The 13,817-nt window shown below is 37.7% G+C and overlaps 1 protein-coding gene across 1 annotated transcript in view; it reads left to right on the forward strand.

The window, feature by feature from the left end:
* Positions 1-13,817, forward strand: part of RFX6 (regulatory factor X6) — a 38,903-nt gene that overhangs the window by 4,297 nt on the left and 20,789 nt on the right. Inside the window, exons 3-7 of the mRNA XM_009645184.1 lie at positions 52-217; positions 1,806-1,929; positions 3,491-3,552; positions 10,245-10,322; positions 13,324-13,351. Of these exons, the coding sequence (XP_009643479.1) occupies positions 52-217; positions 1,806-1,929; positions 3,491-3,552; positions 10,245-10,322; positions 13,324-13,351 (458 nt within the window). The remainder of the gene's footprint in view (positions 1-51; positions 218-1,805; positions 1,930-3,490; positions 3,553-10,244; positions 10,323-13,323; positions 13,352-13,817) is intronic.

Below are 13,817 nucleotides of genomic sequence, written 5' to 3' on the forward strand. Positions count from 1 at the left end.
GTAACGGTGCCCTCGGGTTTCTTCTCTTCTTGCTCCCCCGCCGGCGCTCAGAATCGCGCTTCGGCACCGAAGCCCTCTCGGAGGAGGAGGAGGAGGAGGGGGATGCAGGTACTCGCCGCGGCGCGCTGAAAGCCGCGGAGCGGAGCCCGTCTGCGAAGAAGAGCATCACGCAGATCATGAAGGACAAGAAGAAGCAGACGCAGCTCACCCTGCAATGGTAGGGCTCCGGCGGCGGGGACAGCCCGGCGCTGCCCCGGCGGGACCGAGCCGGTGCCTGCGTCTGTCAGGCCCGAGGGGACCTTTCTGTAAAAGCCCAGCCGGCAAGGAGGGTTACGTCTCCCACCTCTCTTAGAAATACCTGTCATTTGTGGGGCTCCGGGGTGGTTTTTCGGTTGGTTTTTTTTGCGGTTTTGGTTTGGTTTTTTTTCCTAGATACGCTTCGTCTGCAAATAAGGACACCCACCCCCCCCCAAATGTCTGATTTTTTAAATTAGCAGAGGTTTATCGGTTAACAGGAATCTCTGTCCGATTCTCACGGTGTGTGGCTATCGATGAAATGTAGACAATCAATGAAGCGTATCAAAAAATGTAGGAATGAAATGTTTCTTAAGGCTTACGTTTGTGAACGGATGTCTTAATTACCCTTTAAGGCTACGAATGTTAGATTTTCCCTGCCTTATAATGTATTTTTTTACGTTATACTGTGGAAGCCCTACTTTTACTTCGTTTTGTCTGGGCAAAAATTAACCAAATAAGAGGTCAAATTCTGCAGGCATTAATTGATAAATGTTTCTATTAAAGCACACTTGAGATTAGGGAGGAGTGCTGTTGAATTAAATGGGAACGTAGTTACCAAATGCAAATCTGGTTGGTTTTTTTTTTCCTTCTCACTGAAAAATGAGAGTAATCTAAATTTCCCAGTTTCTTGGTCTAGTTTACATCTGACTTCTGAGCGTAAATTGTAAGGATTTGAGTCTGGTGAGTCAGTGCAAAATTATTCAGTATGCAGCGTTTACCACACAGTATTTTCTTACAGATTTGTGTAACGTGAGAAATAAATTTATTGCACATCATCCCAGGAGTAACAAGTAGTGTAAACTGATAAAGAAAAGAAACAGGACAACAGTGAAATACCCAGCTGTTACCAAGAGTTCAGTTCAAGTGAAGACAACCAGGTTTTTACTTCAGTTTTAAAAATTTTACTTTAATGACCACCACTAGGCACTTGCATTCTGTAAGCTGGTTGGGAAGCTACATTAAAATACATCCCCTTCAGTAAAAGCTGATTCTTTGCTTTTCAGTATGGTTTGGTCAAGAAGAAGTTTCAGGTCCAACATGGAAATTAAAAAACAGAAGGAAGAAGAAAAGGGACATTAGACCAGGTGTTAAAGATACAGTGAGACAGAAGATGCAAGTTCAAGCCCCTGCTCTGTTCAAAGAACAGACAAACCCATCTTTCATAGTCTAGTTAGTGCTCTTATTTTCAGAGCAAAGTTGGCTCCTAGGTGATGATCACTTAATCATTTGTAGAAAGCAAAAAAGTCCAGACATTGAAAAAAGACTCATTAAGAAAAGGGACCTGGCCCTGGGTTTTTCTGTGTTCTGCAACTACTCTAACCGCCAAGTGTGGAGTCAGTCTCTAGCGTCTGTCTTATTCTGTAGAAACTCATCTGTGTGCTTTCATGGAAACCTTCAGTAAAATTGAAAAAAAAAGAGAAGAGGGCAGTAGCAAAAACCAGAAGGAAAATAAAAAGGGGAGATGTGGCATGTTGCTTCTTATTCTGGCAGTTTCTTTCTCCGTACAGGCTGGAAGAAAACTACATTGTCTGTGAAGGAGTTTGTTTACCAAGATGCATCCTTTATGCACATTATTTAGACTTCTGCAGAAAAGAGAAGCTGGAACCTGCCTGTGCCGCAACTTTTGGGAAGGTAAAAAAAATCTCTTCACAATTCGTTAGCCTAATTCTTTGACAGAATGACAATTTAGTACACCTGTGTCAAAATGCCTCTCAAGTTCTCATGTTTTCTACTGCTAACGTACATGGAATCTAACTAACTATACTGTTCCGTATGAAGAGATTTCATGATACCATGTTATAGGAGAATGAAGCTGAAGTTCCCTTTGATTTATTGTTATTTCATATAAAAAAACCAAAAAACATTCTCTCCAGGAGCTTTTTTCTTTCACTTTTTTCTTTCTTTTTTGATGATGACGTTAATAAGGTTCTTTCCTCAAAACCAGATCTGACATGGAAGACACTTTTAATTATACTAAAGGCAGTGTAAAGTGAGATGTGACACAAGAAGCAATACAAGAAGGGGAATAAAAATTAATAACACAAAGAGCTCCTGAATGAAAAATTGTTGATTCATCCTCTTTTCTACCCTTCCCTACAATTAATCCTGAAATCATTTAATGAAAGGGAGATGTGAACTCTCCAAATTAAATCCTGAGTAGTTAGTGAAACAGGAAACCAAAAATGCTTCAAGGATCATCTTTTTTTAAACACTGCTGATCTAGTAATTGTTCATACATAGCCAAATGCATTAATTTAATTAAATAATAATAATGGATTTAAAATCCAGTTCATAAAATGTTCACTTACTATTTTTTTCCTCTTGAATTGGATATACTGAGAAAGTGTATGTCTGATTTTCATTACACCATTTCAGTATAAATGAGGAAGACAATAGCTTTCCATTTAAATGTTGTTTTGACAGGGGTCTATCTATTAGATGTATCTATTAGATCTACCTCTATTACTGAATTACTTTTTCACTTAATAAACCTTTTGCCTTAAGCATAATTCTTTACAGGAAGGGGAGGATGTTTTTAGGGCACTAATCTCAATCTCAGGAGCTCAGTGACAGAATGTTTTGCTTGACCTGGATTAAATCACATAACACGAATTCTTTATGTACAGCATAGAGCTAACAGAAACTTTCATAGGGTTTCAGTGAGCATAAATAAGTTTAAGACTGTCCAGCACTTTGATAGTGGAGGACACAGAAATACCTGCAAGGCAAATATTTGTTTGCTTTAACCTTCAGCTCACACCTTTCAAATCAAAAATCAATTTATTTCTAGTTGTTTGACTTTGAAAACAGAATAGCTAGAGGGCAGATCTTTCCCTGGATCTGTTTGGCTCTCTGAAGCAAGAGATGCAGTTGTACTTTAGGGACCTGAATGAAACAGGATCCTGGTGAAGAAAATTAGATTTATAGAAGTGAAAATGGAAAGGAAGAACAGGTGGGAAGGGTGGAAAGGAGTTTATGGGCGAGAAGACTGGAGGTACACAGTGAGATGGACGAGGATGGAGGGACCCCTGCAGAGTAAAACATGCTTAATTGTTTATGTTGTGACATAAGTGTCAGAAATACTTATTCATTGACTACATTAGACCATATATTTACACTACCATTTTTCTATGAACAGATTGCTAAGAAGGTATACCAGTGTTAGAAATTAATACAGTTATTTTCTCTTTAGACCATTCGCCAGAAATTCCCTCTCCTTACCACAAGGCGGCTTGGAACAAGGGGCCATTCAAAGTAAGGCACAATTACCTGTGTATGCACTTACAGAATACATTCGAGAATGACATGTATTTCCACGTCTCCATAATATATACTAATTAGCGGGGGGGTTTATTCAGAAGACAAGCTGCAAGTGATAACTTTCATGTACATGATGAAACTGATACAGAGTTTGAGTTTGAAAACATTACTGCAGGCAGAATTTCTAAAATTAATCTGCTTAAGCTTCTAAACCTTGTCATTATGTTTATAGAGCCATGCATTTGTTGCAAATATATGTCAAAATGTTACGTGTAAAAAACCATTATATAATACATATATCTTTGTTACAGCTGTTCATCTTTCTATAAATACTGTGCAATTTAACTATGATTTTATTTGCCTTTTGCAAATCTAACAACTTTCATTGTGTTCTCTATATAACAATATGGATTGATTTAAAGACAACAGAAAAAAAGCATTGTCTTAAATTGAGAAGAAGGTATATGTCTGCTCTTTGTTGCAAGTAGCTTATAAAAACCCTGAAAAGTACACAACCTATAGTACGGTCATTTGATAAATAATGTATCCAATTAATTTGTATATTTGGAATATTAGGCTGTGGGAATAGATCACAGATGATTATATATCAACTGTGGTGAAATTTTTATTAATTCTGGTTCTGTCATTACACTTTTGGCCATGCTAAAATTATTGTAAAACTGTGGTGAACAGCGGTAACAACATATTCCCTTATATCCACCCTGCCTCCTACGTCCTGCCTGACCCCAAGACTGCTGAGGAAGGACTGATGAATTGTACCCAATCTGATTTTGGTTTTTTAATATGAAAAACTGTGTGGTGTATTGATGTAAGGAATGTAGAGAAGTCAAAATAACGCTATAGGGTATTGCTAGTGTCAAGCTATGAGTTAGGTAATTCTAGGAAGCTTCTGTTCCTGTTTGGGGAATCACAAATACAACAGTTCTCTGTATTCCCTGAAACCAAGACTGTCTCTGAGCTTTTCTGAGTGCTGTGCTTTGAATTGTTATTTCAGTGTTTATAAATATCTGGTTCTAAAAAAACAAATAGTGTGCCCATATCATTCTACATAAAATAGGACTAATTAAACAATTTTATTATTTTAAAATAACTCCAACAACTTAATGGTTTTCAATCCCAAATCGAATTTAGACCAGATCCTTATCTGTATATTTCTATTGGTTTCAAAACAGGTTTTTCTAAAAATAAGACCTTGCTACGAGGAGCAAATTAGGATAGAGAGTGTCCAGCTTTCTGTGTATACACAGAAATAAAACATTTATTATTAATGCCTGTATTTTAGGAATGCATGCTGTTAAATGTGTGAGTAGCCCTAGGGTTTTTCTCATGCTTAAAAATACAAGTGTGTTTATGTACTTACTGAATAAAATTCATGAAAGTATCCTTGACTTATGGAAGAAAGCAGAAAGGGTTGATGGTTTACTGGAACAGAACCAAACCCCAGAAAATTATCAAAGAAACATTTTGATAATGAAGATGATAGAAAACCAGAATACTGGTAGTAATAGAAGAAACTCAAACATTCTGTTTGTTTGGAAAAAGTCTTTATTTTGAATGACTTAGCCTTGAAAGACAAAGTTGCTCTTGTCTTTCAGTAATTTATAAGCAAAACTCAAAACTAAAGGAGGCTGAAAAGGGAAAAAGCTACAAGACTGTGGTTTTCCTAAGTGCCTTGCAATATATTAGGAATGTCTGAAAGATGTATTGTTTACTTTTATAGTTTTGGGGGGTTGTTTCATGTTGTTGCGCTTGGTTTTCTTCCTGCATTAGAAACATGAGACATAGCCATTTGATTCCACCTTAGTTTTGCTGAAGAATGCACAGGAGATGTCATTTGTGAATTTAGGTTTTGTTGCAGTGTAAACAAAGGTGGGGAAGAATTTAAATTACAAATTTTTACAAAAATTTAAATTACAAATTTTTACAAAGACATTCTATTTCTTGAGTATGTCTCAAGTATTTATTTTAAATCATCATTATTAAAAATAAATTCCAAAGGAAATAAAGCCTGCATAGAATATTTGTCTTTTTTTTAACAGGGAATGGTTCTTGCATAGTTTCTGTCACAGTCTTACAAATTTGTAATCCATTGATTTTTTTCAGGACACAATCTGTATTGTGTAGAGGAAAACTGGAACTGAAGTTCATTTCTCTTTTTGTAGATGACCTACAGATGCTGGATAGAGGGGTTTTGAGGAGAGTTACTATTAGAAAGGTTCTATATAGGGGAAAAGAGGGATTTCATATATTGTCTGCTGTGATGAAGTTCAGCTATGGTTACAGGCATAAGCTGGTGTAGACTTAGCTTCACAGATTGATGTTTCCTGCTGGTGTTGTGTTTAAGTTTTTAGGAGGTCTGGCATTCACAACCTGTGCAGGAATATTTGAGGACTAATTCATGAATGCCTTGGTTAAGTAAGCCTTAGCCAGGTTCATAACCTAACATATTTGGAGAATCACTTTCAAGTTATAATGAATGAGAGAATACAGTTGGAAAAGTGTCCCAAATGCTCATTATATTTTTGATGTGACATATCTAATAAATTGATAGACAAGATCCAGTCAGGATCCAAACTTCCAAAACATATAATGTATCTGCATAATTTAAAACACAGTAAGTCAACATCTATTAAGTAAAAGGTGTGTTTCAAATCTAGTTTTTGACATGGGAATCTAGCTACAAAATTAATTGTGTTGGGAAATGTGTCACTACATGCCCCTTTTCTCTAAGACATTTAACAGTATCAGCACAGAAATACCTAGAAATACCTTATACCCAGCATTTCTTGAGCAGATCCCGTATCTCTGCTGACCTTGGTGGTATTATGTGCCATATTTTCATACAGATTAACTGTTCTTGAACAATTTCCTCAAAAGGATGAGGCATCAGCAGGTTTTGTTTGAACATCTGGCATTTGTTTCTTCTTATTTTTCTTCATCAGAGTTTTCCTCAGAGACTTTTTCTCTGCAATTGTCATTTCCATGAAGGTATGTTGTTCTTGCTGTGCAAAAAAGGGCCTCACAAAAGCCACAAGTGACAATATCTCCAGTTCAGAGAGTGAATACAGCAGCAAGTAGTCATAGAGAAGTGACAATATAAAATAAAAATCTCTTGTTATTTTTTATCTCTCTCTGATGTTGTGGACCATATTCCTCTCAGAAACACAGTCTCACTAAGGAGCAAATTCACTTCTGCTTTCACCAGGTAGCAGTTAGTTACACAAGTGTAATTTACAGAAGCATTTCCATTAAGTTAATAAGGAAATTAAGGGACTGTTCATCAGTTTCAGTAAACTATTAGTTACCCTCTGCTTTTATGTTTCTGTGCGGAACAAAGCTGGGTTACTGGGACTGGTAAGAGACACTTCTTACTAGCAATTAAATCCTATTTTTTGAAGCATGGTAGCGTAGTGTCATTGTTTTATTTCTGTTGTTGCTGTCATTATTTCAGTATAATGTTAGTAGAAGAAGTACTAGTACTCGCTATTCCAGAGAGTGATGTTTTCTACCGTGGTATTGCCCAGGAGCTCTGATCATTGTGTTTGGGGCTCTACTGAGCCAGATGCTGCAAAAGCACGAAAGGAAAAAGACAGTTCCTCTCCAATGGAAGCATTGCTCTTGTATTGCAAAGAAAGGCTAACTCCCCAGGAACAGAGTTCCTCGCTGCACACTGCGTGCATACACCGTAATGCTATCGATAGAGCCTGGCTGTGGTCAGAAGAAAGCAAAGAAAATCCGTTCCCTTTTCCATAATTTTCAAGGTGACAGTAGGTTTTTTCTCCCACACCGAAATGAGGCCAAGCTCTTTCTAGCTTTCTCATGAGCATGAATTGGATTTGAGAAAGCAAGGCTGCCCTAAGGTGTGGGATACAGGTGCTACTCTAAGGTGTGAGATACGCAAATGTTGGTTCCCCCTCTGATTCCAAGCAGCATTTGTCATTTCCTGTTCTGGGCAAAGGAGAGACTTAAAAATGGGTCTAATAAATCCTAGACCTTCAAGTCAGAGTTTCTTATCTCTGTGTTTACATCTGACAAAACTTTTGTACAAAAGTGTCAATACCAAAACACTTGTTTAAACATTTGGCCAAGAAGGTACAACTCATTGGATACAATTTTGTTAACAAAGTTCATTCATCTCTCACGCCCATGCCGATCACTCCAGATTGCTGAATGTAGGGGAAATTTTCTGTGCTCCTGCTGAGTGGAAGAAGACCTAGCACAAACTGCTCTTTTAGATTAGCATTTCATAAGGAACAGTTGTCTGTACTGCAGGTTCTGAATCAGCCTTTTTGCATAGGTAATGTCAAGCGTACTGTGGTCACTGCTAGAATTTCAGTTATAATCTTCACAGTACGTGAATTACCTGGAGCAGCTATTTGGGAAATTGTACGTACTTCTTAGTCCATACACACAGAAGACTGTTTGAGCTTGAGTTACAATTTAATTTCTGTGTAGACTTTGATCAATGATGAATCTTAGCTTTTATCCATCATGTCTGAAAACTATTATCTTATTTATTAGGAGTGATTTAGTGGGTTAATAAAACTGATATGGCAGCTGGCCCTGTGATAACAAGTTATTGCAAGTCCCTGAACAGCTTAAGCCTGTCATTTCCTTATCAGCTATCATTTGTGTCAGTGTATGCTAAAATCAGGGCTACTAGTTGCGTAGGAACATATGTTACAACAAACCACTGAAATTAAAAGAGGAAAGCAGTCCAGCTCAGTTTTTGAAAGTTTTGTTACAAAAAGTGAAAATAAGTTCCTTATGATGACTCATTTAACTTTATTAATTATACTATAGAAATATAAATAGTAAGGCACATATATACTGTACATACACATAGAAATATGCATATAAAGAGACAGAAAGAAAGTACTTGAAGTTGTAGGTTAAAGATGTTATCAGTGTGTCTGGAATTACTACTCTCAACAGGGAGTCCAAAATAAGCTATTCAGCTAATTACTTTGGCTTGTAAAAGAATAAAAATCTTTTTACCTTAATACTCTATGAAGAATGTCAGACAGGGCTTGAAAAGTACAGATTATAATTTTTTTAATTGCTTCAGGGCAAGAAAAATAACAGTAATGAAATAGGTGAGAAACTTTTGGTCTTCCTATGGGTCGCCAGACACTACTGCGATCTAGTGGTGTTATGCAGACTCACCAGTTTCAGGCAAACAGTAAAAGCTATGATGTTTAACAGCAGCCGCTTTCTGACACATTTCTTGGCTGTAAAGTCCTGAATGCACACAACAGTCTGCCCAGAAACAGCATTACTATTTCAGCTGAGATTTTCAAAGCTACCTATGCTGAACAAATGTATCATCCTACTGAACATTTTCTTAAATACTATTTGTATCTAATGCCTTTAGTCAGCTTTGTAAATATAAAGCGTTTGGGGGTTTTGTTCTTACCTGTGACTGTCCCCTACAAGAACCAACAGTAAGATGGTGATTTTTTTTAATGGGCTTCACCAGGAACAGCAGAGATGAGTTGAAAACTTTTGCTTATGTGTTCTATGAAATATTTGCCGAGGGCTTTGTGTCTTAAGCGTGCATTTCTTCAAGCTTTTGAGAAGTTTCAGTGAAGTTGGTGCAATGCCTTGCAAAATGTTACCTCTGTGTTAGGCTTGGTTTACACGCAAAGTACTTGAACTACAGGTGTTACTTTGAAGCAGTTCAGTTAAACCAGCTGCCATGGTGTTTTCAGGCTAACTTCAGTAACAAACAAATGATCATGAGTATGCTGCTCATAACATTCTTAGACAAATTTGGTTTAACACAATCAGTTTTTAAATCTATCGAGTGGAATTTATAAGACAGGGCCTATCAGCTTTGATAAATGAACTCAAGCAAACTTTGCTATGACCAGTAAAGAAAGAGCTGCCCCCAGCTTGCTCTCCTGCCCTTCTCCTGAAGGTCACTTCTTTTGTAGCAAAATCAGTGGAACGTAGTAAGTATCTACTGCACAGCCAGTTTTCTTAGCACCAATCGACCCTCTTTAGTGTCTTTGGTTAAGGCGTTGGGCTCAGCACTGCAGAGGCTGAGCAACAGGCATATGTTTCCTACTTCCAGCTCTGTTTGGGAGCAGTAACTTCCAGGAGAGCAGCAAGGGAGACAAGTGTGGATGAGAACTGCCTAAGCAGCTAAATAATTCAGCAGAGTCAGTCACCATATACCTGAGAGAAGAATAAATGAATGACATGTCAGCATTTTTAGTCATAGGAGGCTGAACACTCGTTTATAGGGTATACTGGCGAGTTGTTTTCAACTGAAAAGTGCTCTGTGGGACTGCCTGGACATAACAGTGGCAAGCCTGATAAAATAAACCTGGTAGATCAAACACAGCACCCTTTCAACAAACAGTAAAATGAAAGAGAATGCACATTAAGGAAAAGAGATGTAACGTTTCGAGGAGATTTGCTGTTCCAGCTACATTTTAGTAATAGAGTAAGTGTGTTAAATATAAGGAAGATCCCAGCCTTGAATTTTGGATCAAATAATGACAATACTGTTTTCTATGAGACCAGATTTTGTTCCATGTCAGTGAAAGGAATTGGTAAACACTGTTAAGAAAAGTTTTCGGAAAGCACTGAAAATCAATTTGGCAGTTTGCTTTACTTGACACATCATTCATAAACACGCATCTTTTTTTTTTCTGCAGGTATCACTACTATGGAATTGGCATTAAAGAAAGCAGTGCATATTACCACTCTGTGTATTCTGGCAAAGGCTTAACCAGGTACAGTAACACAAATTCTGGGACTTAGTCAGTGAAGGTCTAACTTTAGCCTTCTCTTAGGAAGGTATTTGTAGGACAATAATTGTTGTTGATACCAGAACTAGTATTGCTGCATATCTCAGTGTCTGGCATTCACAGATTTAGGTAGCAGTTTGCTCTCTAAAGACATCAGTTTTGTTGTAACACGTTGATCTAGATCTTTTGCTAGTATCATCCAGTATGGCCGCACCTCAGTCAGTGTAGACCTGTATCAGCTTATACCAGTAGCGGATTTGTTCAAGTTAGTGTAAGGCAGCAAAACACCATTTCCAGAACGCTTGTCTCATTTTGTTTGCTTATGTGTCACCCTCTGAGTTCTTTCCCCAGGACAGCTTCCCATTATGAAACGTCTGGAGAATGGTGTGAAGCTGGCACCTGTGGGCAGGAGGGAGGGGTCAGTGTAGATTAATATTTACAGGTCCTTTGACTGGCTAATATCAGTTTAAACCTAACCCAGGAAGCTCTAATTATATTTATTTAAGAGACAGCTAGCAGGATCAATACGTTACGATAGCTGCCTGTTGGTTTGCCAAAGATTAATAGTTCGTAAAACAAATGTCTCTGTTCACATATGGCTTGAATGACGGCTTTCATTGTCTACAGCAGTATACCTGTATAAGTGGGGACTCTGAGAAAGGAAAGGAATAAATGAGTTTATAAACACACATAGAAAATTCAGCTGCTGGCAGATTTAGGTTATATCCGAATAGACTTTTTCCAATCAACAGGACAAGTGTAAAAATTGAGGGTAATGTTGCCAATGATGCTTAAAAGGAAGGATCTCTCCACTGCAGGACTTAAGGTATAATAGACTGGAATATGCCATTTCCTTGTCCAGAAGGCATTTATCCAGAGCTGAGGTTCTTTCATAATACAGAATTATCTTGAACAAATTGCTCACTTAATTGACTAAAAGACAGTTATTTTCATTTAAGGGAATATAATCACTCTTAGTCCTCAGCTTTATGTCAGCCAGTGCCCTTTTCACGTAAACCTTTGTCCTTGCACAATCTAGCAGCAATGAATGCAAAGAAAGTGGAGATTCTGCGGAATTCCCCATGGCTGGATTTCCAACACTGTACACCGTACACCCACAGAAAGATGGCATACTCTCTAAGATTTTCAGGAGTACTCACTAGATTCACTAGGTAGGAACCTTTTCTTTGTGTTAGGGCTTGTGCTCTCATGTATGAGGTGTTCAGTTTTCAGGGTCCAGCAGTCAAATTGTCTCTCTAGCTGATTTAAAACAGAAGCTCAAATGCTCATTTTGCACAGTCTGGGCCATCACTGTGGTTGGATTTCTCTGCGTGAAGAGAATGACGCAGTAGCCTGGGGCTAAGAACAAGCTTCTGGGTAAGGAAAGAGTTAGGCAGTGTAGGGATTCAAAACTGAAAGTGAAGCTCCCAGTTGCTGGCTGCTGCATATAATGATCCATCATAAAATCTGTCCTTTGTCAGATGTCTGTTCTGGTAGGTGAGCTATAAAAATGGTTTCTGGATTAAGCTTGGGGCAGAAATAGGCAGGGAAAATGTATGGGCTGATAATGGTATCAGATCACACCATGCTCATGCACAAATATGGAGGCCTTTACCACAAGGCTTGCATGTTTAGAAGGCAGCTTGTCAAACGATTAGAAGGTGCAATGGGCCTCAGTTTAGTTACCTAACTGTAGGCCTCTATTGCTGTTTCAAATTTAATTGGCATTCATGTATTAATATTTAGGTAATTGAGCCGAGTACAATAGTCCTTAAATGCAGAGTTGCAGAAGCCTGAATCTTTAAATTCCACTGTACATTTGATCTCCCAGTTCCTTTAAATATCAAGCCTTGCACTGTGAAAGGAGCATACCTAACACCAAAAATCCTTAGTATCCCCAGCACTGTATGAAGGGTAGCTTTAGCTAGCGACTAAGGCTCTGAAGGAGCAATGCTAGCAGATGCTGCCTCATGTTTTTGCTGTACATGTGGAAATCTGCAGAAATACATCCAGCTACGAAGCTAATTAGCTGCATGTTGTAATCAGCTGAGTCGTGCCTTCTTTCATACTCATCACTAACAACCAAGGGAACTCTGTAGGTGACGTACGCTGGATAATCATGCAATGGGAACTGTCAGGTGCCTGTGCCTGACCTGGGCAGGAGGAATTCCACAAGCGCTCAGTCTCTGGTTTTCTGTCCTGCCAGCAGAGCATCTCAACAGCACGAAATCACAATATTGCCACTAAATAAGACTTCATGTTGCCCACAGTATCTTATCAGTTGGCAGCTAGCAGGACAGGAAATAACAAGAATCAAACAACATTTATCATTATACTGATCTATTAGAATCTCTATCATTACACTTTCTCTAATTTAGTAGTTATAATTTAAAATGTGTGCTTTCTAATTTCTGCACTGAAGAGTTGCCTGATAGTCCAATGACTTCATTGGCAATCTCTTATTTGGACTTTTAATAGGACATTCACTATACTGCAAGACATTTTTGACAGTTAATAAATCTTTGATCTTAAAAATGCATTTCACCTGCATCAAAATAATACTGTGGTGAAAAAGAATGGAAAATCGCTATGGTTTCTTCATTTTCCTGAGAAGTGTAATTTCTAGATATATTTTTTCTACTCTGTATTTATTCAGCTGTATCAAAAAGTTTATGTATTTCCTGGTAAAGACCTTATGGACTTGTACCCATGCTGCCCTTTTGATATTTGTGTAGTTGCAAAGATCCAAAGAAAAAACTGAAACTGGGTTTTATACATTACCGTTATAGCACTTGCAAACCAATGGAAGAAGTTCAGAAAAAGCATGATTTTCATTATAATTACATTTGGAGAAATGTATTCCTTTTTCTAATTGATCTAGTTTTTTATATCTATTTTATATGTGTGTGTGTGTATATATATATACACACAAACTCTAAAAATGTTCTGCTTATGAAGAAATAATCAAATGTGTTTATTTTCAAAGGTTCTCTGGAAGCAAGTTAAAGAATGAGGTAAGTACTGTAGTCTGTTTCCTTTCACTTCCACTACAATCCAAATATTGTGTGACCTGTGGTCTTCTTCACATTTATTTCTTTGAAAATTATAGCAATATTTTTCATTAAAGATTAGACTTTGCATTAAAGCAAAGGATCAAGCTCTAGCTTAATTTTTTGCATCCATTACTTTTGCAGGAGGGCTTTTTCAGAATCTCATTTGTCTGATTGGAAGCCAAAAGAGGGGTTTTTTAATAAACTGAATTTTATACCTCCTGATCAGGATTGTCTTTTTCTATTTTTTTGCTCTTTGCGACATTTTCCTATGATATATCTTTTTGCTGCTTTTGGTTGCTAGGTGGAACAAGCAGCAGCTTTTAGTCCCTTCTGATCAGCCTTATAGCCTTTCACTGTACTTGTTCTGATCTGAATATCTTTACAGAGAAAAAAAATCATAAAGTATTGTAAATGGCATGTCTCCGAT

This window comes from Egretta garzetta, unplaced genomic scaffold, assembly GCF_000687185.1.
Source record: "Egretta garzetta isolate BGI_Z169 unplaced genomic scaffold, ASM68718v1 scaffold18, whole genome shotgun sequence".
Lineage (NCBI taxonomy): Eukaryota > Metazoa > Chordata > Aves > Pelecaniformes > Ardeidae > Egretta > Egretta garzetta.